At 39.9% G+C, this 27,771-nt stretch overlaps 1 protein-coding gene across 1 annotated transcript in view; it reads right to left on the bottom strand.

The window, feature by feature from the left end:
• Positions 1-14,527: 14,527 nt before the first annotated feature.
• The window catches only part of NWD2 (NACHT and WD repeat domain containing 2), a 49,373-nt gene continuing 36,129 nt past the window's right edge, over positions 14,528-27,771 (bottom strand). Inside the window, exons 4-7 of the mRNA XM_009697550.1 lie at positions 22,960-23,163; positions 20,970-21,114; positions 20,076-20,665; positions 14,528-18,463 (exon numbers count right to left, since the gene is read on the bottom strand). Of these exons, the coding sequence (XP_009695852.1) occupies positions 14,528-18,463; positions 20,076-20,665; positions 20,970-21,114; positions 22,960-23,163 (4,875 nt within the window). The remainder of the gene's footprint in view (positions 18,464-20,075; positions 20,666-20,969; positions 21,115-22,959; positions 23,164-27,771) is intronic.

Genomic DNA, 27,771 nt, shown 5'->3' with positions numbered 1-27,771 from the left:
AAGATGCTCCCCTTACATGGTACTGCTTCTACCTAACAAGTATGGGAAACATAATAGGATGTATTTTTTTACCTCATTGTTCCTGAGCATTTTGCATAAAGGATGGTCAGCAGAGAGTAGAAAAGCAGAGGATTATTTGGACCATAGTTACAAAATACTGTGAAAATGGATAACAAAGCTTTTAAAACAGAAAAATACAGAAAAGACTAAAAGTCACACTCAAAAATCTTCAAGAAAGCTCTAATACAATACCTTGATAAAGACTCTTTTATGTGATATGACTTTTTCTCTTACATGAGTTCTTTTTGATTCAAAAGGTTTTTCTTTTCTTTTAAATACAGCACTTAGATTAATGTGTAAAGCATAGAGATAATTTAATCTAGAGCTGTTTAGAGTGTGGGTGAACTTTTCCATTTGGTTATTTTAAACTAATTTCCTTCACAGACATTGAGTGATGATGGGTGGCTAAGGAAATGATTAGACACAATGATTTCATGAACAAGGGCAAAGAGTTTTTATGTTATAATTACAATAATTATTTCTCAGAACAAGGCAGACCCGAAGTATTGACCACTGCATTAAAAAGGTCCAAATGTGGCTAAGATATGGTAATGGTGAGATAGCAGTGAAATACAGCTGCATTTCTGTTGTATTATTGAATTGCTTTTCTTGATTGCATTTGCAATCTTTTTCAGTCTTTCAGTAGAACAATATTTGAAAGCTATAGGAAAGTATTCATTGCCTTAAAAGACTTAGTGTTGTCTGGCATCAAGCCAGCTTTGTAGTCCTTTTTTCCCCTTCTTTCTCTTTCTTTTAATCCTGTGCAAAAGCATGGACCATATTCACCAAAATTATCAATGAAAATTGCACTATTAAATCTGACTTGCTGGACTGTGTTTCAGCAGTGGAGTTGCTCATGATGCTGTATGCTAACAACAGGCTGACATTTCCAGAACTCCTTGTTCCACAGAGTTTATGCCATGGCTACAAATGGTGTGGCTCAGGTAGCTCTATCGTAAAGCAAATACCTGCTGCCTGTGTGTTAGAACTTTATTGGCCCATCTGATATATTGCCCCATGACAAGAAAGTTACTAATACTGGGTTGGATTTTTAAAGGGTGTTAGTCTCTAGAGGCAGATTTGGCTCTTGGAGCGTTTGGGAGACTTGGATTCCAATTTTGCCTCCTACACAAAGCCCTGGGGGTGTCGTAGCTCCTCGCTTCTCAAACCTGGCCTCCCCCCCCACCCCAAAATCTGGGTTACGGTATGTGCTCTGAGCTAAATAGGTGTGCTCTGAGCTAAATAAATAGGTGTGCTCTCAATCTCTCCAGGAGGAAAGTCCAGCTGCATTGATTTCAGTGGTGCCACTGTAAAACTTTATCATGGAAGGATGGCAGAGAAATGAAACACAGTGAAGGCTGTAGTTTGATGAATACTGGGTGCTGGTATTGGCTGTGAAAGCAGCAAGCTGGCCTTCCCTAGCATCTAACTCTTTGTCCTTGGCTTTGCTTTGTTTTCTTAAACTGTCTTTGGGGTTTTTTGATCATCTGTGCATCAGCAAATCTGTATGTTTGTACTCTGTATAAACATAAAGTGAATGGAAAAGTTTTTATAGAAGGCAATTAATTGGATAATTGTACTGAGCATTAGTTTTTAATGTATATTGGTAAATAGGGACTAGCTTTTTACCAATCTGTGTGCATTCATCCAAAGCAATGGAAAATATTCCCAAGTGACTTTAAATTAAAGAGAGATGTTAAGGGCAGAAATTGGACGTTGTACATGGCTGTAGCTTCTCAGGCCCCTGGATACCTTCAGTTCAGGGCTGATGACTGTAGCTTTTGTTTCGTTTACCTTGCAAATGAAATCTTATGGTATTTTTGGTCTTCATCCACATTTGCCTCTGAAAGGGTGCCTGGCAGTTCAATCTCTATCTTTGCTGCACAGACGTTGCCTGTTCATTACTAATGTTCAGTGGAGACATACACGTACTCTGACAACAGAAACCCAGGGCTGACATCAAGCTGTGCAACATCTGCTAAATTCGCATGGGGAAAGGGAATATGAAAACAAATACACAAAGGGCACAGTTACTGAGATGGTAAATATTGTTTTTTCCATGCCACACCCAGACCAAAACAAGAGACAGAGGGGCCCTTAACAAAGGCTTATTCAGGTTCCTGACAGCTGACAGTAAGTGCTTGTTTTCCACCAACCTGTAAGTGAACAAGACTGCCAGCTTACTTCAAAAGCCTGAATTTGCCGAAGACTTCTGCTTCTTTTACTATGAGTAGATCAGAAGTAGCTGAGAAGAATAGCTCCGTGGAAATTTGTAGTGATAAAATCATGCAAATGCAATCTCTATCAAGCTTGCATGCCCTAAGAGGAGCAAGAGCTGATAACACTTTTTTGGGGGTAAAGAAACTGTTGGTAAGGTGGAGCAGTGTGGATTTGGTAGCTGGGCAAGAGGAGGAGAGGGCAAGAGAGCCTGGGGCTGACTGCAGGCCCCAGTCCGGGAGCCGAGACGTGCCCTGGCACGGTGGGCCTGGGGCCTCGGCGAGAGCCCCTGCTCTACCGCTGCGGCTGTGGGAGGGAGCGCCCGGCCCAGGAGGGCGAGGAGGAAATTATTGGGTGGCTGTGTCGGGGCATAGACTGTTGCACAAAGCTCAAGTGCTTAACAAGGCCGATAAAGCTGGGCACTCCTGAATCTGCTGCTGATAAAACAGTGTTGCAAAGTGGCTGCGGGATGGAGGGAGAAGTGAGTGTAATAAATACAGCTCAGTCAATAAATACAGTCACTGCAATAAATACAGGGGGGAGGATAGGCAGTTAGAGGAGGAACAAACCCACAGCCCGACAGGTCCTCAGGAATGTGGGAATGTGGCTCCATATGGATCATTTGGGACACCCCCTGCCTCTCCTGCCTGAAAACTGCCTTCAGAGATGCTGCATTGGAGTGTATTGTAAGAGGACGTTAATGCCAACCTGCCTGGGCAAAGTGCCTTAACGTCCAGATGCACCTGTCCTGCACACAGGAGATAGATTGGACAGAAGTGAAATAATCTGTTTTGACACCGTCTGGAGAGCTTCTGCCCAGCGCGGGCAAACCTGCACTGCTGCTGTGCTGTCATTTCTGCTGGCAGCAGTGTGCTGGGTAGCACCGGCACAGCTTGCGTCAGGCTATTTCTTTTCCTCCTGGCCTCTGTTAACAGCATGAGGATTTGATACTGTTCCTACTGGATCCAGGGTGGACCTTAGGCTGAAAGGGTTTTTGGTCATTGGGTGTGTGCTCTTCTTGACATGGAATATGCTTGTCCTTGTTACTCAGCTCTTTCAGAAAAGCAGATTGCCTGCTGTAGCAAGGCATTTGACCTTCTTTACATAAAATCAGATAATTAACTGCTTTTTAATAGAAATACAAGACTATATTAAATAGTTGGGAAATTATGCAAAACTGAGCCAGGCCCAGTTGGTAACACTAAAAAAAGTAAGCCCCAAGGAGATGACCTACTCCTCACTATCCCAAATGCAGAAGTAACTTTTGTGAATTAATAATAAAATAGTCAACCAGAAATATTTTTCTAACCAGAAAGCATCTGTGACTTTGCAGCAAACATCTGTGGTTAAAGTGAAAAAATGAAAGTTAAATAAACTTGTGTAAAAACTGCAGACAGAAAAACATCACACAAAAAAGAAAACTTGGGCCTTTTTTCCCCTGCTTCCTGCTGTAAGTGATTAAATGTTTAGTCTCCAAATAATGTGCTCGTCTCTTAATAAAATTTTAAAGTTCCTTCATATATCTAAGTGAAAAACGAGAGCTCACAGAAAAATTGCTGCTTTTTTTTTCCCCGCTTCCAATAATCCCTTTTGACATTTCTACTGAAACTCATTTGTTTTGTCCATTTTGATATCAAACTTTCAATAAGTAAAACTACATCATGTTTTATACCTATTCTCCTTAGCAATATGTCTTGCTTGCGAGCACTCTTCTGTAGCTCAGCAAAAATCAACCATTTCCATGCATCGTTGCTTGGGCGTGAAGTTTTGACATTACTTCTCTAGCGTGATCAGGTGCTAAATGAGGTGCTCCTGCTTCAGGAGCAGTAGAGATTTGACCTCCTGCTCTGCGTTAGCCGTGCCCTCCCCATGACAACTTTGTTGTGTGGAAATCACAGGCATACTCTGCTGACAGATGACCGTATATAATCCTTAGATAAACAGGGTCTGAGGGAGGAATTATAAGTTCCAAACAAATATTTATTGCCTGACTACATTTCATCATGTTTCAGTGGGTTGCGTGTGTTGAGTCCCCCCCACCCCAAGTCTTTTGTGAAACGATATCAGTGGAAGATGTAGACAATGCTGAGGCCATGTTTAACTAGATACTGTGCAAATATAGCAAAAGACCATCCCTTCCTGAAAGATGTGAAGAAAGGCTTTCCTTGGCTTTCATTCAGTAAAGCCTGCGAGCAAATACTTACTTTAAGTAAGTTTATTTCCTTGAGATCAGATACAAGCAACAGTGTGGTTAGAGAAGGGCCTCAGCACTCACAAATGTTTACCTTGTGCAGGGACCGCTTTCAACCAGGCTTTCCAAGGAAGCCTCAGTTCCCTTCACTTGCAGGTTTTGCTCTCTTCCCACCTACCTAGAGCTGTGAAAAATCATCAGGGTGATGATTTTTGGTATTAGCCTTAAACCTGGTACAAGTTTCCTGAGATTTGCAAGCCTTTTGGAAGAATCTGCATTGGCTTTTGACCAATGCTTGCCTTAGCTCTGGTTTTGAGGAAAAGAGAAATACATTCCAAACTGCTGGTTGTGTTTTGATTTTTATGTTTGCTTGACTTCCCCCAAAATCCAAGTGAAAAAAAAATCTTTCAAATAATCTTGGTTTCCAAGAACCTCTATCTTTCCTTGTTTATGAGCAAGAAGTATTTGATTTGTGTGCCTTTCCCATGAAACAATGCTGCATTTGACTGTATTGATGTGACAAAGCAAGAGAATAGGTTGGTTTACTTAATCAGAAAAAAAGTAATAATTAGAGCAGTACAAATTCCTATAATAAGTATAAAATCATGGGTATAAAAAACATCTGAACTACTAGAGTGCTAGACAGCAAATGCCTCACTTCCATGCCTTTCTTTAGGAAAAGAGCTACAACTCCCTCTCAGTCAATGACCACTCTGTCTTTCTGGTCGCAGAGTAACTTCCCTGTTCATTCTACCTTGTAACCTACAAAGATACTTTGCGTAAGTAACATTCAAGAAATTTAACTACTGAGCTACTAAGTGCTGGTTTACCATGACACACCCAATTTGTACAAACATTTCTTAAAAGAGGCTGGCCATGGCAGGCGGTTCCTAATGTGTCAGCTGCAACGTTCTTCCTCAGTGAAAGCCTGTGTAAGAGGTTGGCTGTTTATTTGGGAGCCGGTGCGTTCTTCTCACTCCCCTGAGATTTAAATTTGGCTTAGCACATAAGCCCCTTATCTACTGAGTTTCTAAATAGATTTTTGTAAATAGTTTAAGTTCAGAGGTCAGTTATAGTAAATTTGGAACAGTTGTTTTAAAGTGTAGTGACTTCTTGCTACATTCCTACCAGTGCGGTTGCGAGTGACTCTACTGCGAGGTTAGGAGTACAATTAGTTTGATAAAAAGATATTTGATGTTTCAGGCCGAACGTACTAGGCCATACTAGGGTGTTCGCCCTCCTCAACATTAGACCTACTGTGTTTCGAGATGGGCACCCTAAGAGTGAATGACAATATTAATTTTTGAAGCACTACTGGTAAACTTTTCTCAAATTGACTTAAATACTGGTAATGACAAAACCCTTTTTTTTTTGCAAAGAAAGTTGAGAGATTATCTGAAGCAAGTTGCTGTAGGTATTACTATTCTCCACTTCTTTTTAGTATCCCCTAGCATTACATAGGAAGAAGAAAGAGATGAGTTTTATAGAATAAACTGAGGAAGAAATACATTGCTTGCAATCACCACCCAGCCATTGTAGGAGTAAAACAATAAACACTGCTTGCTGCTTTTGTGCAGTGGGAATCCTCAGGGAGTGTAAATCTTATGAAGCACTAGAGATCTTTTAGTACATATAGATTCTGTAGCTCTACAGAATGTAGTCTCTAACTAAATTCCTATAATAGATTAAAATGCTGAGTATTTAGGACATTCTCTGAAAACAATTACAGTTTAAAGAAAAATTGTGATGAGAAAAAGATCTTTGTGATAGAAATACTAATGCTGTACCCTGGAAAAATCCTTCAGCACAAGTAAAAAGAACTCCTGCAATATTGCCAGCAATTGTCACTGAAACTTTATCACTCTGTGTGAAAATGGATATGCTTTAATGTAATTTAAATTCTTGATTAACTGAGTTTTAACTGACTTTCCTCTTACTCCCTATTTTGCAATTTTTTCTGCTTTTATGGAGCACTGTACTATTCTCCATCTGCCTTTCATTTGCTTTTGTAATTTTTTTTTTTTTTTTAATGCATCAAATTCTAGGAGGGGAAATCAGAAATCGTTAAGTTCGGCGAGGAAGCCACATCCATTAAAATACACTTTGATTGAAGTGACTGAAACAATGTGCAATTCATGATATAAGTAAAGTCAGAAGAGTTCTAAATCCCTTTGTTTCAGACATCAAAGATATATTAACTCCCCCTTCGCTCCACATACTCTAACACAACCATTTCAATAACTAAGAAATCTTTTAAAATATTACTTTTAAAATAGATTTGGCTTAAAAAATTGTTTTGTTTGGATTTCCGCTGAGCCAACTATTTCTGAGTATAAAAACAATACTGACTCTACAACAGGTGGAACAAGTGGGATCAGATATTTTCAGGACAAAAGTGTTAAGACTATTTTGAAAGCTGAAAAAGGAGAGTGCAGAATATGCCCTGTGAACAGTTTCTCTTGGAAGCACAATGTTACAAGTTTAAAGGAAGAAGAACTTTTCCTACCTGTAGCTTTTGTGCGGATCAGGAAGCGTAGCTTTTTTCTGATTACAATCTTCCATGGCTTAGCTTGGCTTCTGCATTTGAATGTTAAATATGTAAGAATGCTTTGTTTAGCTTGGGAGTTTGCATGACCTCTTAATGAGACACTGTAGTTAGTGTCATTGGGTATTAAGGCATCATGTGACTGTAGATGAAAATAAAATCCTTTAAAGTTTGCATTTAATACTTCCTAGAATCTGTAACCCTTTACCTGCAAGCTGGATGAAAACCTGGCAGAGCTCACCGTTTTGTGGTCAGGGTTAGAAAAAGGAGAAGAGGAAGAACGCGTGCCAAATAACTCGTTTTCCTCCAGGACAGTCACTTACAACGACCACAACAAAGTCCGAGCCCGTTGGTGTATTAATGCTCTCATTTGCATATTCTTAAAATTAAATCCCCATACCACAAACAGTGTTGGAGGGATTTGGCAGAAAGTTCCTCTGTTATGTTTTTGCCTAGCAATGACATTTAATCCCCATTGTTTGGGTGATGCTTTATAGAGGAACTCAGCTCTAAGGTATATTTGCAGACATCGCATCATGTTTACCTGTGAAAGTTGCTGATGTTCCTGGAATCGTTTTGGTTTGGGTGTAGTGTTTCCAAAAGTGATATGAAAGATGTTCTGCTCCCACAGTCCAGTTAGGAGAATGTTCCCTGTGCAGGAGGAGAAATTTAATTTAGGCAATGTCTGCAAGCAGCTGGGTCAGACGTTTCCCAGCTGCAATCTTTAACGTATATCCATGTACCTGGAAACTGTAAAAAAAAACCAACAAACCAACGTCCCGGAAAGAACTGGCACTGACATTGCATCATCTAACTGCATGTGTCACAGCCGGGGGATCCAAAGCAGCACTAAGAGAGCCTACTCGATAGTAATTTGGAAATGTTCTACTAAATCCTTTGTTTGTTTGTTTGTGGTGTAAAGCCTCATGGAGGCAGTTATGTGAGGTTCCGCTGCTGTATGAGTAGGTGTGCTCTTCTCACTCGAAATAGTGCTGGATTTAGGGTTGCCGCCCTGCCTGGCAGGGGTTGCACCCTTGCCTTCTCTGTTGAAGGAGTGTGCTGGAGTCCTGCTTGCCTTTCTCATGCAAAGTGTCCTCCTAAAATCCCACTTCAGCAGCTGGCTGGGTTTGCCCTGTTGTGCTTCCCCTCGTAAGTGCTGCGGTGAGCTGAAGATGAGACTGTCAAACTCATTTCAGCAGTGGGCCGAGGAGAGCCGGTGTGTCCCTGGGCCGGGAGCAGAGACTCAACTGTGCTGCCTCACCCCTGCCTCCCTCTGTGGGGCTGCACACTCGAGGCTGAAACATTGGATGCCAGCAAACAAATTAATAAAAGCTGCTTTGGAAACGCTTATTTTAAGCAGAGAGCTATGTCATAACATAAAAGCCAAATATCATTTACAGTCTGTGAGCTAGCGAACTGCAAAGCTCTGCAACAGCTCTTTGGCAGATTTAATTTTTTTTTTTTTCCTGCAAGCTTTTAATGTTCATTGAAAATGCACTTCAAAAGACAGGAAATGTATTATTACAAAATTTTCACTATAGTCTCCCAAATGCTCTCTGGCCTGTAAGTAAAGGATTGTCAGGCTAACATATCCCCAGGTTGTTGGAGGAGGTGAGGAAGGCAGGAGATGCAGACAGCTGGGCGCTACCTCCGCAGCGAGGAGCGTGGTGCTGGGCACAGGCCCGTGCAGAGCGCGTGCTGCCTGCCCGGCTGCCAGCCCTGCCCACCCGCAGCCAGCCCCCGTGGGCCAGCTCGGCATCCCCTGGTGATTTGCCATTACCCTCATGGCCGCTGAGCTAATAAGCTGGACTAATAGGCTGAGAAACGTCTCAGTGGAAAAGCTGTGCTGTAGGCCAGGAGGCCACTGGAAATGACCTGGGGGAGCCTATCTCCCCATTTTTCCTGATGCCTGGCCTCCTTGTCAGACCCTTTTCAGGGCTACTGTATTTTTGGCATTCCACAGACTATTCATTCTTGCGGTTTCTTGAACCCACACCCGATATTTCTGTGGTGGTAGTACAGAAGTTCTGTCCCAGCCCCTGCAGTCCCAAGCATGCTGTGCTCCTATAGTACTGTTCCTGAAACCTAATGTTTTCTATGAATATGTGCAAACTGCTGGGATCTTTTCAGGCTGATTGTTTGTTCGGGTTTTCACAAATGTGTTCTGCAGGAAATGATCACTCGTCTCACCAATCCATACTCCTTATTCAAAAACATGGGTGTGACAATATTTTTTCAAAGGAAAAGTAGTTGAGACATTCAGTCTGCAGAAATCCTCTTTTTCCTCTAATCTCATTCTTGTACCTTAGTTGACTGTTTTGGCTGAGGTTTTCTTTGCTGAGATAGAAGTCTGCCTTTAAAAATTACAGCCCAAAAGGTTAACTTTCTAACTTCAGATACTGTTGTCAACACGATATCACACCGGGAAGTGCTGGGCAATTTACTAATAGGCAACAGAATAATGGAGTCAAACGGCAGCAAACTATCCTGTTGCTTCTGGGATGTTCTGTTTTCATCTGTGCTACAGCATGTCCAGATTTTTGCTTCATCTCTCACCTTGCAAGTGTGTGTACTTCACTTTAAATATGCTGAATAGATCTATTTGAGTCTAGAAGCTTTCTCACACACCAAAATGCATGTGGAATCAGAGGTGTGGCATGAAAGCGGGTAGATGGTTTTATTTATCTCTGTTACATGCTACATAAAAGTAAGACGTATGCTGGTGTGGCAGTATTGGGTGCAAGTTGTGACAGCAGGAAGACATGAACATGCCTAAAATCTGCTTTTGTATATTCCCTGCTGAGATTGGAGACAGGACTGGTGTGCTGCCAAAAGGGCAGGCGCTGCAGATGGAGAGTGTACCATGGCTGGGCAGATGTCAGGGGCTTTGCTGAGTTGGGAAGGGAGCATCACCCACCCTGGTAAGCCGGAGCAGCATGGGCCTGGGATGATGGGGCAGTGGAGGCAAGGAGAAGAGCTTGCTAGGGACAGATTTTAACAGTCACTTTGGGAACTGCTTGTGATTTTAAAAGCACGTTCTGCTGGACTGGACATCTTGGCAGAACATTTCCTCACACTCTTCTGCGTTACTGGCCTGTGCTTTCAAGTGAATTTAGCACTGCATAGCTGGTCCTTGATAGTGAAAGCCCCTTTTTCACAGAAGGATGGTTGTGCAAACTGCCCCTTCTGGAGAGGCACATGATAAAATGCCTCATCCCACCCTGGGAAGGGTCGTGATGACTATTGCTTCAGCCTTTGACCTCCCTGTTGAAATTGAGAATTGAGACTATGATTTGGACTCATATTGACAGCATCACTTCACGTCATGTAATTTGGGAGACTACCTCCAAAATGCAAGGAATGGTGTTCAGTGACAAGGCTGGAAAGGTAAACCATGGGAAAAAAGTAGCTCATTACTCTACCTGCAATGATGTGGTGTTCCAGGAAGAGATGTAGAGTAATGTCCTTAATAGGGTACAAGAACTTTGAAGTAGGTCATATTTGTAGCATAAATGCTTGATAATAACAAATCCTTGATAACCAAAACTATCCAAAGGCCCTAGTCCACATTTGGATGATTACATAATCAATTTTATGGCTACATAAAAGAAAAAGAGATATTTGGTTTTATAATTAGAAGAAATAAAAATAGATTGCAGAATTCTGTCCTTTTTCAGTCAATATCAACAAGGTATTTTTAAATCCTTAATTAACAAAATAAACCAATGCAGATTGTTGCCAATAGCCTAATGGTAATGACCCAAAGGACCCATTTTATGATGTATCATACATAAGATGTATGATGTAACCTACAGAAGAAGTTTTTGAAAAAGGGCAAAATCTCAGGATTTTAAGCTGATCTGGGGCTGAAATTGTGTCCCCCCCCCGCATATGAATGCCATTTTAGCAATGGATTTCTGCTTTAAATTCCCTTTGCTAGATGGCTAAAACTTCTATTTCCACAGGTTTATGTACAGGGCTTGAGTATACAGCATGGAAAAATCAGGGCTGGGGAACCACTGAAACCTGAATGCCTTCTGAGTGCCTTTTCCAGGCTACATGTTAACTCACATTTTGATGTTATCTGATAATAATGTGAAAATAGTTGAATGACCACAGGCTGTATGAAATGAAGTCACGGGCTGTGCATTCCCCAGCTGTAGTGCAAAGGAAATGACTGATAAAAATATTTTTTCTAGCTGACCTCCGGCTTACCTTTGCCTGCCAAAGAATTTCCAGCTAATTCCCCTCTAAAGCTTTCTTGCAGCTACAGCCTATTCCTAGAATCTTCTGTGTCAGAAAATATGGACCCCATCTGCGTCTGTTTATTGATGCACTTTAGATAAAGAATAAATGAAAGCTTTGTTCTAGATACGCAAATAGTGCTCCTTAAAAGAAAGTAAATCGCTCTATTCCTATGTAGGGATAGAACAGCACTTGGCATTTGGATGGCTCATTATCAGAGAAACTACTTTGTCCCTGTACCACTACACAGACATACTTGGAGACAGATTTGTGAGGGGCTATGGAGTGCCCACTCTTGCAGCAGCAAGTATTTGAACACTGACAGCCTAATGCCATTCAGAAACCTTTGCTGCTTAGGCTCAGTGTGAAGAGTCTGACCCCTGAGAAATACATTCAGAAAGCTGGAAAGCTGAATGAGTTTATCTATTAAGTCATAGATAAACTATGAGGAAGGACAGGACTTAAACAGCATCCTTCAATGAGACTAGGAACTGAACACTTGGCTGAAGGTCTTAAGTGGATTAGGAGTCATGTTCATGTTTGTCTTTCTCATTGTTTTACAATTAAGAAAAATAGTAGTGCTGCCCCACTTTTGCTGTCCTTGGTTAGAACATAAAAGGTTCAAAGCAGGACAAGAACACCCATGCCTTTTTATATATAGCATCACTGCTTTCATGTGTCAGCCTGTTGCTTTGACCAACTAGGCAAGGCCTAAAATCAATTCCCTCTTTGGCCTGAGATGAAGGGAAGACTGCTCTTACTTTTAGGTTGATCCTCTGTTTTGCTGGGGACTGTCTCCTGCCCCAAAAAGACATGCCACTGTGCAGAAGACCACAAAGTTCACTGAGCCAGAAAACGAGGAGCAAGGCTGGGTACTCTATCAATAAGCCACCCAGTGGAGCTGGGACCAGCTGGGTTCTGGTATTCCTTCCCCAAAAGGATGAACATTTCTCTGTTTCTGTGTTTTGCTTTCTTTCTGTTATACTCCTTTACTACTCAAAGTTAGCCACCCTCCTGGCAAATAGATGTATTTTTACTCTTCCAAGAAAATGAAGGAACTAACTTTCCAACATTATGCAGGTTATGCACAAGGAGTTTCAAGGCTGAAATGTGTGAGTCATGCCCAGTGTTTGAAAGAAAGTGGAAGTTTCTTACCTTCAGGACAGGATCCTGGGAGGTGTGGATCCCACAGCTTCTTCCCATATCTCCACAGGTCTGAAGGGGAGTGGGATTTCAGGTGCTCCTCTCTTTTCTGTGCTTTCTAATGGGTAGGTTACACAAGCCTTTGTGTCTGTTGACTTTCACCCTAGTGGTATGCAATCTAGTCATAAGCAGCATCTAAGCTTGCATTTTTTCGGTGAATCTCATTGTTTTTTGAATGCTTGATTTAGTTAACTGAAGTGGGAAAAATATTGGGATTTTTCCTTATGAATGTAGCCCTTAAAAATTATTTAAATACAGGCTAACGGGAGCTGCAAATGCCTTGTGTCCCTTTGCCAGAACGAAATTTCCCTGAAATTAAGGGACACACATGTCTGTTTCCATAGTTTATTAGTACAAACAATGCATACACAAGACTGTATATTGTTTGAAGACTGCAATAAATTTCTAATTTAACAACTCTGTAACAAAATTTAACTAAATTTGACATTTATGAAAATATAAATCTCTGATTCAGTAGGTTTTCCCAACAATACAAAGTTTACATAAAAACATTCAATATGATCTATTAGTTGCAAACAAGTTAGGAAAAATCATTCAAGTCACTTAATATACTATATTGGCTTGTACATTGAACATTCACACACTACATTAAGTTCTAGCTTAGCATTCATTTCTTGGAAATTTGCGACATGGAGTTCTCATTTTAAAAATAAAATTGTTTTGTTTCAATAATTTGAAAATATTTCCACAGGTGTGCCATCTTTAAGATATGTAAGGAGGGAAAAATCTTCTTATCCTTTCAGATGTTGTCCAGTATTATTTTTTTTTTTACTTGGGCAAAATGTGATTTTTTTTTAAAAAGTATTTATCATTATTTCACAATTTCTGCCTTGAAACTGGTAAAACTGTACAAAAGGCTCAGAACAGTTCTAAAGCAGAAAGTGAAGCTTGTAAGTATGTGGAAGTGAGAAAAACCCATTACAAATTGGACCAGTAAAGGACCTTTGGATAGCCTTTACATTTAGTGGAGTGTTTCAGCACATATACAAGCATTCCCAGAGTGTTTGGTCATCTGATCTGTATTTATCATGGGAAAGAACAGAAATGATAGTAAGGCAAATGTTATCAAGATTAATACATGGCATGTCTGAAAACTTTCAATTAAGATTACTTTGGGGACATAGGAGATACTTTAGACTTTCTTACAACAGAATGGGTAGCAACCTTACAACATAAAGAAATTAATGTGTTTAACTGTTCATCTGTAACGCCCTTTCTCTTAGAAAAAGTTTTCGTTATGACCTGTACACACTGTGAAGACAAAAAGATTCCCCAAACCAAAAATAAAACCCCAAATCCTATATTCCTTTCACGACCTAGGTTTTTATATTTTTTATCACAATACAGAAACCTGAAAACCCTGCATGCAATTAAAAAAAAAAATCTTTCAGTCCATTCATTGAGGTGAACAAATACTTATCACCTCACATGTTGACATGTTTGCAGCTCACTGGCACCTACTCCTTTCAACCCAAAGATTAATCCCAGTTAAACAAACAAACAAAAAAAGGTAGGTAGTTTTTAAATGATGATGGAATGTATCAAGTGTTCCAGGCTGGCAGGTGACATCTTGTCATTGCACCATCAAGCAGAAAAACACATTTTTGCAAGTGGGTATAAAGTTGGCTGTTAGCTATAGAGCCATCTAGGCGACTTGGTATATAAAATAGTGGTCTAACTCTTCTCACCGATCATATGGAGCTTTAGTTCTAGCTAAAACAGTTTGTCAATGCCAGATAAGATCACCTAACTTCTGTAATAGCGTAACAATTTTGATAGTATTGCTAGAAATTTTTAATCAAGGCCTTGATGAAATCTTGGACTGAACCTTGTATTCCGAAATTTAAAAAACCCTGCAGCCCATTTGCTTTATGTTTGCTTTTATGTTTACATAAATGTAGGAATATTTGTTGAGGAAAAAACAGCTGGTCTGCCCTCTGCTGTTTCTGTCTGTCTTCCAAGAAATGCGCTGATTTTTACATGAATTCAGAAGACAAATCTATGCATGTATACTATTATTCAGATAAGCTTGTCCAGACAGTTACTTAGTTGTCAGGAGCAAAACTGTGTCCTCTGCAATCTATGGCTGAGCACACTTTCTCATAGCAATAGTTGTGTTTTTTGGTTGGTGTTGCTTCACTCACCTCTGGCTCTGTAACTGTAATGGGGCTATCCCTGGCAAATACTTCCGTTGATTCCCTCCAAATGCAGTCTGCAGTCACTTTGAAGCTATAATTGTGACATTTTGGCCTAATCACTTGTGTTGTGTTGTTGAAAATCTGACGGCTGTTTGAAGTAGCAATTTTGATTTTCAGTGCAGCGTCGACTCGATCCACTACAGTGTAAGTACCTATACTTCCATCATCAAATCCAATAATAATATTCAAATGTCTCTGTGAAAGTGCAAGAAAAGTGGGAGTTTTATAAAGAGAACAGGCACCGATGTTTTTGCCATCCGCTAGCCTCATTACAATTAAGCTAGAGACCGCACCATTATCATCATCATCTTCACTGCGAAAACAGATGTACACAAGATAGCGGCCATCACGAGACAGCCTCTGCCGCCAGATGACACCTGGAGCATGAACCACACGAAGTTTTCCACTGTATAAATCAAGCACATTGATGTTCTCATCACCACGAGTTATAATTCCTAGCTTCCCATTTGGGGATATTTCAAAGTCTTCCAAACTTTTTAAGAAATTGGTAGGCAATTGTACGCGTCTGCAGATGACTTCCTCCGTTAGGCTCCAGATGTTCACAGTTTCAGTAGATGTTATAAATACTATAATATCTGGGCAGTCTGGTATCAGCTTAATATCCACAATGCTTGCACCATCATCACAGCAAAACTTCTTGGTTATACTGCCTGTCCAGAGACTCACTGCCAACACTTTATTCTTCGCCATTCCGACTACAAACGTATTTGCAATTGTTATAAATGCATTCTGTAAGGCAACTAAAATATTGCAAACCCTATGTCCTGTAGCCAGTCGCCAAACTCTGGATGCATTTTGCTCACAGAGAGAGACTACAAATTGATCATTATGAGTAATCATTAGCTCCGAGATTTTTTGTCCATTAATGCGAAAGATATTTTCACCACTAACCGTGTGCCACACGTACTGGCTGCATTTATCATCTGATGTAACCATGATCTCTCCAGAAGAGGTCAGCACACAGTTTTCAACAATACCTTCATGCTTGAACACAGCTTCAATAAATCCAGTGCTGAAGTTCCACTTATGGACAGAATCTGATCCATCCAATGTGTATATTAATTCACCTCTGGCTGGCAAGACCAGTCTTTGGATAGGCTTGCCAGATTTGTCAATATTGGACATAGCAGTTATGATGTCTATATCCCAAATAGAAAGGACACCGCTGGTGGATAAGGATAGCAGCATGTTATGATGATTTGATTTAATTAGCCTGACTATAGTTCCTGAGATTTCCTGTAAGCTTGCCATACACTGTCCTGTATCTCTTCTCCAAACAAAAATGGCTGAGGTATTTTCCATTGAAGCAATTATACAGTTGCCATTTTTGGACAACACAGCAGATATAAAACGCTCATTGTGTTTAGCTCTAAACTTTTCAGCCACCTTCCACACACGAGTGTCAAGAAGTTCAATGCTGAGAGCCTTACAAATTAAAATTGCACTTTGGTCTTCAGAAAGCTCTATGCTGACAACTTCACTGTCTTCCTTCCTGCAATCAAAGTCATCCGTAAGCTGGGGATTCACGATTTCCTCTGTATTCCAAACAGAGAGGCTACCCTCATTGTCCACCATCACCATTTCTTGGGCTGTGTCCAGAATCAGAAGGAATTTCACAAATCCACCAGAAAATTCAGAGGTCACAGTGGCCAGCTTCTCCCCGCTGCCCAAGTGAAAAATGGTCGCGGTGTTCAAATACTGTCCGCAGAACGCATAAACTCCATCGGGGGAACACTGCACACAGGTCACTTCGTACCAGCAGTGGAAGTGATAGAGAGGCCAACCGTAAAGCAAATCTATTACAGTAACGTCTTTGCTGGCCTCCAGCCAAGCAAGTGCGTGGTTGACTGATAACGTAAATCCATTTATAAAACTGGAGCCCCCCCCAATTCCACAATGTTTGGACCCTTTAATTTCTACCTCAGACAGAAGACAGGAATTTATGTTATCATATATCAAAAGAGTGTTTTTTGTTGTAGCCACTACAAGATACTTTTCATCACTAGTAAGCTTCATCCCTAAGATAACAGATGGAGCTGTTGTAATCTGCCTTAGTAACTGGCGGGTCTCTACATCCCAAGTGCTGATGGAGCCATTTTCTAAAGCAGCAATAATTGTGCTGGGATTAAAAGTAGGCAAAATCTCAGTGACGTGCATGCAGCTGGATGACAGTGGCAGGCGCTCAGGGCTGTAAGTCACATCCATGGAGGAATGCAAAGGGACGATAGAGCAGTACTTGGGCCCGTCCTTGTCACATTCTAAGAGGAGATGTCTGAGTTTGGGCAATGAACTTACTACCGGGAGAAGCCTCTGCTGCAATTCAGCAGAGAGTGAACCTGGGTATTTTACTACTTTGAACTTTATACTGCGGAGGGTACTGGCCAGAAATTTCAGCTCCTTTTTTTGAGAGTAGGTGTAAGCCAGTTCTACGTCAGAAAGTGCCTTATCAAACTGCCCTATTCTAATCATGGTGTACAGCCAGCTGAAGTTCATAATGACTCCATAGAGAAGATCATCTGTTCTTCCACATCTCGTCAAGTGATGAATAAGCTCTGTCATTTTTCTGTGATTGATAAAAAAGATATCAGGCTCTAATGGATTACACTGAAAGACCCATGGCTGATCAGGTGCCTGCCTGTCAAAAGCAGTCTGATCCATGCAGTGCTTTACATCCTCGTTCAGGCCTCTACCATCACGGTCAGGACAACCATTCAGATATTGGTCATTGCTGTAAAAAGGTTTTCTTCGTCCACCTGACCAAACACCAAGGAAATACTCTGCCATGACTGTGTGCATTTCACGCAGGTCTTCTTCATTGTGCAGGTACAATTTCTGGGCAATTAGTTGCAAGTGCCTATTTGCCCAAAGAAGGAGCGTTACATTTTTCACCTGTCTCTCTATTAAGTACCCCTGTAAGCCCTCCTTAAGCCTTGCAATGTATATATACGGAATTCTCAGTGGGTTACTTTCTCTGATGCTCTCACTCAGTTCGTACATAACACTGTTGTCAAGGGCTAAAATATCTTCCAGTTCCATTTCACTTAGGCCAGATTTGGACATAGTGATGTAGCCAAGTGCTCTTGACAATAGTCTTGATCCACACTTGTTTTCCAGTGACCAAAACAACTGCTCTATGCTTTCATGGACAGTGACACAGAGGGAGGACTCATCCACATCTTTGTGAGATCTCCAGTTCCTGACCTCTCTGAAGGTTAAGTTCACAAACATAGGCAGTGTGCACTTGGAGAAGGCTTCATTGACATAGATTTGTTGCCCTGATGTTACTTTTCTTTTAACTCGCAGCAGCTGGTGTTTCAGTACTTGGCTACACATCTTTCTGTCCCTTGCAGTCAATTCAATGTAGTTGTTTTCTTCATGAATAAGGCACCTCAGTTTTTGCAAGATCCCATGCTTGTTTGGCAGTGTTGACAAAATTATCCGTACTGAACGGGGAAGGTGAATGGGAAGCCACCAGAGCTTCCTACCATCATCACTATCTGTTAGCTGTTCTAGAGCATCGAATATTATCACTAGTGGCCTGTGGAATGAAGACTCATTCAAGAGATTTATGAACAAGTCCCGAAGGTCATGAATCTTTTTTGGGTAACTTTGTACGAGGCAACGATAGTTGACTGCTAATTGTTCACAAATGCTTTGAAGTATGTTCTTCAGATCTGTACTTGTTTCAGTGGATCCTAAAAATCTTATAACTACCACTGGATCAGAATCTGGTCCCATCTCTTCTTGCAACCAGGAATAGGCCTAGAATATAGAGCATAATTTAGTTAATATCTAAATGAAGCACAGTAGCAGAGTTTATAAATAGTAATTGCCTATATATAAATAAACATTTTAAAATCTTACTAGTTGAATGGCAATGCTTTCACTGGCAGAGTTCAAGGCAGGTTTGATTTACGTGCACTGAATGAAATTCTTATCATATGTCATCTTTGTTTAGGACAGGTAATATCTCAAAACACTAAGACCCAGACTGACAAAAAAGACTTACGTCTAAGGGGATGTGAGTAGAATATCATCCATAAATCCCAGGGTACAGTGTGCAAAATCTGTGTCTCACTTCTTTAGCAGGAAGATTCTCTTATAAATAAGCTTCCTTAGACACTAAGCAATGCCATCCTTGGCCAGGCAGACCAGCTTGCATCTAAACTTGTTTAACATTGATTCCCAGCTAAGTATAAATGCATGCCCTGACGGTTTTGGAGGGCAGGGATCAGAGTACAGGGTGCCCTCTGCTCGCTGGTTACCTTAATTCCTGGACCACAGAAGTACACTTTGTCTTGGTGTGCCTGTGACTTTGGCTCTTACTTTTTACCCCTTGTGGCAGTGTGTATCTCTTGCTGGTTTTTTTTGGTTAGTGTACTCTAAGAAAGTGAGGAATGTAGCTTTAAATCCTCCCAATCTGTGCAGGCTAACACACTCAGTTCTCTTACTTGCTAAGTCTTTTCACCACGTTGTAAGTTATTATGGAATATTTTAAAAGAAAAGCATAACCAGAGTCTCTACGTTAACTTATATACTCGGATCTGAAATGAGATCTTGAGTTGCAAATCCCAATTTCATGTATTCAACTAATATGAATCTATAGGAAGTCACATTTGGGAAAGATATGGGATTTTAAACATCATTGTTCCCTTCTCCATTTCCTTCTGGCTGATATGGTTCTTTCCCAGCCCGCTGTGCTAAATTGTCTGAGCAGCCTGCAGGGAACTCAAAGTTGTGACTCCCAGCTGGACAATTAGGCCTAGAGATGTCAGCTTGGTCTTTTTCTGCATCTGGTCCTGCCTTGCACAAAGTGTTTCACTCATCTCCCTGTACTACTCAGCTCAATGACTTACACAGCGTATGTCAGATAAGTAAGTACAGGTATTTTTGCAGGTTATTACAGATAGCTTTGTAGCAAGTGTTATCAGACTAATTCTGGAATAATTGCTGAAGAGAATATAAGATGGCATGACTTGGAAAGACATCTTGTATTTGTCATTAAGACTAAAACCAGCATATGATGTTTAGATGGTTCCAGATTCGTAAGACCTCAGTAGAACAAGAGGGAAAGAGATCCTTCTAAAACACATGTTGTTAATTCAAAAATACATTGATTCCTATTAGGTTTTTAAGAGCTCTGATAAAGTATTTTAGTTTTGGCTAAGCACATGATACAGACATGTTATTATTGAAAGGTAAGTCCTTTCTGAATATGTGTACAATAATATGCAGAATATACTTTTTATTATTTTGATTTTATATATTGAGGGCTGATAGAAGATCTGTTGACAAAAGGAAGAATGGAAAACTAAGTTGGCCTTTATACACTAATACTCCTAACATCACCACATCATGTAAGCTATTTATTTACCTTCTTCGCCACTTCTGCTAATAAGAGAGTCTTCCCTGTGCATGGTCCTCCATATATGATAAGAGGGTTAATGTGTCCTATTTTGCTAGGTAGAACGTACTTGTGAACTATGTTTAATGCCTCACATCTATATTCATAAAAAGTGGAGTACGTTTTACATAGTGAAGAGTGTTGAAGAACTTCATCATACAGCAGGTCTGTCTCGGTGTCAAAATTCTGCTGCACTGTTGCTTGGATTATATCAATCATGTCTTCATAGAACTGTTTACCAAGTCCTTCGATGTAATGGTTCTCTACTTCTTGGGAGTAACCCAGTTTCATGTCACAGTGAGTGACGGATGTGTACACTCTCAGATTGGATGATGCAACGATGGTAGGAATGAATTCATCCCTGAGCTTGATCAGTTTCTCATGGGCTTCGGGATCTCGTAGAAACTTCCCAGCTGTATGTACCACATCCATGTATTTTCCCATCTCTGGAATTTTAACGAAACGCTCAATGTTGGCAATTTTCCGAATGTAGCAAACACACTTCTTTAGGAAAGCTGGTGTTTGTTTACCCAAGGCAAAATCAAGTTCATCTTCAATAGCTGAGGATGAAAAGAGAACACAGAGTCTCTATTAACTTTTCTTTATAAACAGTTCAAGAACACCCCCCACCCGCAATGTCCAGACTCTTAAATGATTGCATCTGTTTTCTGTAAAAAACAGAAAAAGCACAGAAAAATCACTGGGTGCTTTTGTATGGGTTTTGGTCTCAAGCAAGCACAATGAACAGTTTTTTTCTCTTCAATTATATGAGAAATGCTGACAGAAATGTATTTTCATGTTTGTGGAAAGGCTGATAGAAAAGATAATAAATGAATATATAGAAATAGTTAGTCTGAACTTTACCAGAGGAAAGATATCTCTTTGCTTGGCTGTGTTTCATTTTTCCTTTCTCATACAGCAATTTCACAGCAGTCTTAAAAATCTTCTTAATCTCTTCTGATATATCTTGCCATTTGTTCTCATTCATAGAGTTTGAAGAAGATTCCATCTTTTAAAAATATCCATAGTTAAACAGTAGCTGTAATACACACATCTACAACTTCAGAAAGTAAAAGTCTAATATTCAAGGTCATAAATAACATGGTAACAGAGAAACACATACACTAAAAGTAAATAAATAAGAGTTCAACTTTTTATACTGCAGACAACCATAACATATTCCGTTTTAGAATTATAAAAGTTAGCTACTTCGAATATTTTCTGAGTTCCTATTGTAGGCGGCTAATGCAATATTTTTCAAGAGTAAGACCAATAACACCTTTATAGAAAGAGGGTTTTGAGAACCAAGCCTGAAATAATGATAATAAAGCAGCAGTAATACTGCTAAAATTATCGCTCCTTTAATGAGAAGTAATAATAATAATAATTTAAACTTGGATCTCAAAACTGAAAATGAGGTCCCTGGTACCTGTAATTAAGCACTTCATATTAGCTACCATATTTGAAAAATACGGGATTGTATGTGACATTACTTTCATTCATTCATTGCTATAGTAACAGTAATCTCACTGTCATCAGAGAGGGACTCTAATATAAATTCACTAATCCCTTCAGATGGTATCTGGCAGATGCCACGATGGATGGAGGTTTCTCTAAGGCAGCTGGTAGTCACTGCTGCATTACTTACTGCAGGTGAAGCCTTTAAAGGCTCTCCAGTTTTCCTGGAGGGTGTGATAGGACAAAGAAGAGCTACCAGGATAAGCTCCCTAGCAACTCTTTCTTGACACGTTCAGAGCTGTGAATCTTTTATTACTTTCTGTAAGTTTAGGAGATGTAACTCTATGTCAGCTTTAAGTTATGAACATCTTTTAACTTACTTCTGTGTATCAGTAGCTTAAGGAAAGGTACAAAGTTTTAATAGCAAAAGCCCCAAGGTTTATTCAAAGGGATATTGTGAGCATTAGCAAAACAATGCAAAGTTACAAAACTTGCTTTCTCCCTTGTGATCAGGAATTCAGAATTAGCCACATTATACTGTCTTCCACTCATTACAACTCTTTCCATGTCTATGTTTTTCATGTTTTCAATGTTTTTTTATGCAACAGAGAAAACATTCTGCTACATGATAAGTGAATGCAGTATAACGGTTTAATTTCATTTTCTTGTATAATATGGTATGCACTCAAAATGAAGTGAATACTTTGTTAAGGACTTCATTTTTTGTACACTGAAATCTGTCCTTGGGTATATTGGACATGTAGGAAGGTAGAACTGAGCCCTAGATAATATACAGTTTTTACTGTCATCAATTAAAGACAATATGTTATCAATTAAAGACAATTAAAAACAAATGCCTGTTTTAAAAATTATAATTAACAGTGTTCAAGACTATTCTGTTAGAATACAATTAATAAGAGAGATCTGACTCAGGACAGCATTTAAGCACTTGTTTGACTGTTAAAGAGCTTTCTTATACGGGGATAGAAGGGAAAATGTGTATTTCCTTTGCAAATCCTGTTTATTGAAATCTAGCAAAAGCACAATACCAGGGCAGGAGAGCCTGAGCTCTCCCTATTCCAGGATCAGGGAAGGGAAGCTAAATCCACACAACTGTTCCACTAGCCCCAACAGGTCATGAATGACTACAACCCACTTGCTGTAGCTGCTCTCAGAGAGCGCATCAACACAGGAGTCATGACCTGTTGTGTTCCACAGTGTTTCGCAGCTGCTTCCTTCACCATGTATGGGAAAGGAGCGTCCCATCACCAGTTGCTCAGGTGTGGACAGGGCTGCAGAAGCTAATTCAGAGAGAGCAGCAAGTGTCCGGCCCTGGGGACTGCCTGCCACAGTAACTGATAGAGAAGAATTTTGTAAGGTGGTGACTATGACTTACCGTATTCTGGTAGTCCTTCAGCATTTCAGATTTTGGTCTGAGGTAATATGCTGGTGGTACTGCATTCTCATCCCTGCAGTACCACTCTTCTAAAATCCTTGTCTCTAGCTTGGCCTCTACAGCAGCATCCAGGATCATTTCAAATTCTGCTGACTCAACTTCCCCTGGTATTCGGATGTTCCCATACTTCTCTCCCAATAGGCCCTGTGTATTTGCAGGAAAGTAGGGATTAAATTTTTCTTTTTAGTTATGCAAAAACCCTCCTCAGGATCTGAATTTCACAAAAACCAGTGTGGTAGTAGTTTAATGACTTTGAAATTATTAGGAAGTGAAACAGATACAGTGTAAGATGAATTCTGTTAAGGGTTCTGTACTGAGCTGTATCCTACTATGATGACTTGGTAAAATTTCAAGTAGATGTATTGTCTTTCATAATATTAACTGGTAATAAAAATACAAAAGCATTCAAAAGGAGTAATTAAAAAATACCCAACGTACTTAGGGGAGTATTGACTCGTATATTATTGATTCCCATTAGTCACAGGTTAGGATTAATCTCACATATAAAAGCAAATGTGGAAATCCTTTTCTCTGGATTCAGGATAAGGATGCATCTCTGGATTCTTTACCTTTTAGCTTTATTCTTAGTTTCCACAGTAATGGAACAGAAGATTTTATGTTCTGTTTGATGAAAATTCATGATGTTACGTACAGCTCATACTGGTATTATTAAAGATGTAGGTTATACTGGCAGTAACAAGTATCAATGTTGCAGAACCACAAGCTGCTTTGCTGTCTTATATTCCCTTGTTACAAAAAATGTTCAATGTCCTTGCCCCAGTAGCCGTCCACTGAATGAACTGTGGGGCAAGGGAAAATAGTTTTGACTAAATACCAAGTAGAAATGGATCAAACTTCATTTTAGTACTTAAATGCATATTTTTGTGTAAAGGTAGAGGTTTGTGGAAGTCAGTTCTTAAACTGTGGCACAGGAGATACTTCACTTTCAAAAATGAGGATGAAAATATTGGTTGTGATGCTCTTGATACATTTTAAAAAATTTATTTCTGTAGTTTGCTGTCCATAAATATTTTATAAAAATACAATTGTAATGTCCTACAACTTTATAGTAGATAGAATTGTACAAAATTGCTGCATTCTTTTGACAATTTTTTTCAAATTTGTGATCATCAGATTAATTCTGCATTCAAATCTTGGTCCACAGAAGTCAGTGAGAATTCCTACTTCATTTAAAATAGGATTCTTTTATTTCTTTCCTCATTTAAATGTATTCAGTAAAGATTTTGAGTTAATGAGAAGGAGTAAATGTGGAGATAACAAAAATCTAAATATTCATTATTTTTAAACCACTCATCATAATGAGAAGCTGTTTTAAACTCTTCCAGCTGTAACTAAACCCTGAAAATCAATAACTGATGATGATGAAGCCTGCTTCACTGATTATAAAAGCATGAAGCTGCAGATCGCTTTTCTGAATCCAGTTGTGTTGGTAGAAGGTACTTGAGCAGCTCATCATGTGGGATGCTCAGAGCAGAGACATCAGAGCAGTGCATGCGAACAATTCCTAACCTCTTGCAGGCAAACCCACCTCGGTTAGCTCACATCACAGTTCACATTGTGTCAACTAACCTGGCTGATTTTTGCCTGGAGCAGATTAGGAAAAGCTCACACGAACTACAGTGTTGGCTCTGATGGTGAGCGGTTGGCATCCTCCAACAGAGGAGTAGTGACAAAGAGCTGGTGGACAGAACAAGTCAATGCCTGTCCACTGCTTAGGAGAAATGAAGAACTGTAGGACTTGTGATAGTTCATGTAGTCCAGGTTCCAGTCTCTGACAAGTCCTAGCACCAAAATCCTTCAAGAAGCTGCTCCAATACAGAGGCATTAGGAGAAGATGGGTCTGCCTGACTGCCCATTCAGATCCCACAGGAGCTTCATTTAGTGTGCACATCAAGGAGTCAGGAGAAAGGCACAAATTTGTTCAGTAACTAGAATTAAATAATAATTACTTTAATGAAATGATCCAGTATTTTTATTACATGAATGTATTTTTTCTGTGTGATCATTCTAACTAGTAGCTCCCCTCACAGAATGAACTACGTTGCTTCACATAATGAGATAACTGAGGAAAATTTCTAAGTTTTTACTGTTTGGATCTATTACTAGAGCCCTATAATTCTGAAATTCTGAAGCTGCAGAGGTTAAACAAAATATAATATTATTTTCCTTCTTTATTCTAGTGAGGTTAATAACTCATGTCATGCTGAATTGCAAGCCTTTGCACATTCAGATTGATGTAGAAATCTCATAAATTCCCCTCAGAGGAGCTTTGCTATGCACATTTTGCAATTACCTTGTATAGCAATTATTACTTGAAATTCATTAGGCTACACTCGTTCTGAATTTAAGTCCAGTGGATTCAATAGACAGTTGCCCGAGCAAAGATCAATAGCTGGGCCCTTCATTAATGATACTAAAATGTCAACATGAAAATGTCTGGGTTTAATGTGCTGCATTTAATCAACTAAATTTGTTTTGGAATTATTCTGTGTATTTTTCTGCTTCTCTGGTACAGTTTGTGCTGTTCTCTTTCCACTGTACTATAGGTAAATAACAAACAGCAGTACTTTAAAATGAAACAACGGATGTTTTTTTCTTGTATCTTATCTGTCATTGCAACAGACATTATGTAAATAATGGATTAGGGTTCATCCTCCTGGCTACTTGAGCAAAACACAATAAAAAGGAACTCTGACATGATCAGAATACTGGAATCACTGTGGATGACTGTATCACAAGCTTTTAAATAAAACAGGCATATGCAAATATTATTTGAAAACCCTCACTTTTTTTTAAAATCAAAAGTTAAACAGTAGAGGATATACATTTATCATGGTGTATCTTTGTGCTATAGATGGCATTGCTAATATTTTGCTAGAAGTCTGGCATTAGTTGAGGGAAGAATACACATACATAGAAGAGGAATCACACATCCATTTGGGATGATGGCAGTGAGTATCCATAAAGCTTAATAAACAACAAAATAAGCCTTGTATCATTCTGCTTGTGAGGTATTTCTTGTTTGGTTGTGGTTTATGGAAAAGTTTTAAGGTTAATCTTAAAAGATAGCACATGCATAGTGCTAGGAAGAAAAGGAATAAGGAAGTGTGGAGGAAAGAGAAGTCTGAGTGAATATACGATGCACTGCAAGGTGAAAACTGAGTCTAGCTTGTTATTGTTGACATCTAGTGTTTAGGAGAGCCTGAAGCTAACAGCTGTACCAAGAAAGGAACACATTAGTTGAACAACATGTAAGGATCTAAATGTGCTAAAACATTTAGTTTTAGAACTTAAGAAGTGGACCATGGAAAAAAGGAAGCTGCAGAGGCCATGCCAGCACCCCACTGCCACCTATTTTTTCCCTGACAACTGCTCAGGGAACAGCAGGCAGCACAGTGCCAGCCAGTCTTCTGTAACTGTGCCCACTGCACACCAGAAAACTATTGTAGAGATTGTGGTAGAAGTCCTTCATACAAGCTGCATGAGTTGGCCAGGCTCAGAGCACACTTCTGAAATTTGTCTGTGTTTAACTCAGGAATACTGCTTCACATGGTTGCTGTGAGCAGGGACCCCATGTTTTAGCCAAAACGTAGGCATTTCTGCAATTAAAGCAAAGTTAAGGAGCAGCTGAATAGAGATTCTGAGGACACCTGTGGCACCTTCTTGGTGAATATGTGCATTTAGAAAGGCAATTAAATAATTTTGTGTCTTTGATGTTCTAATACAGTAGACTTGACAAGTAAACAAAGAGAAATAGAAATCGGAACGGGATAGGGAATAAAAAGAACAGGACTGGAATGAAGAAGGGAACTGATTACACAAGTAGAACCAGCAAATTGTAAATAGTGTGCCAAGCAGGTCTCTCATTTAGAGCAGGGCAATCCTGAGCACTGCACTGCACCTGTGTGCCTCTTAGTGCCCCAACAGAAGTTAGCTGAAGTTAGTTCTGGTATTAGTACCTGAGTCTGTGTAGCCATTTGAAAAATATTCTGCTAAAAAAATTTATGTGGTAGAAAACTCTTCATGGAGCCATTCCTGTGCTTTCTGGTAACTCCAGACTAGCCTCAATCGACAGCCCAGTTTCACTGGCCATTTAACTGAAGTATTGAAACATAACTCCTTTTCATTTTTCTGCAGAGGACAAAAGTAACTGATGCTGTTTTTCTAAAGGACTGCGATATCACACCCCAATGCTGGAAGCAGGAGGCATGCTGAATACGTGCAGCTGTCTTCTACTGAGAGACTCATGCTCGAATATTGAGTTATGTCACATAAAAAATACACCAGGTTCCTGGGGAACAAGCACACTTTCCTCTAGATGCACTGCATGTTTTCCATTGACAGTGGTCACTATAAAAAAAAAAACACAAACGACTAAGGACTATATTTGTTTGTAAGGCTACCTGACAGCCTTAGGATGGGTGTATTTGCATGCACAGGCTGTGAAAACTACACCTTCCCATGTTTAGACAGAAGTGAGTCTTGGAAGTTCCTCCTTCTAGCTGGTATGAGGGAATAGCCACCTCCTCTCCACTCTTGTGGTGTCATTAGGGTTAAATTTATATTTGGCTGTATAAGGGTAGTCTATCAGGGTACCACAAAAACTCTCAAACCTTTAGAGGCCTAAATGAGAAGCCCCAAATTGCACTTTTCCTCCAGGGGCTTCAGTGTCTGAACTGCATCCATGCCAGAGACTTGCAGCAGCCGCTGGAAATATCTGCCCCATCTCCA

The sequence above is a fragment of the Cariama cristata genome, unplaced genomic scaffold (genome assembly GCF_000690535.1).
Source record: "Cariama cristata isolate BGI_N322 unplaced genomic scaffold, ASM69053v1 scaffold26963, whole genome shotgun sequence".
In the NCBI taxonomy this organism is placed as follows: Eukaryota; Metazoa; Chordata; class Aves; order Cariamiformes; family Cariamidae; genus Cariama; species Cariama cristata.
This window is presented reverse-complemented; position numbering and strand designations above follow the sequence as displayed.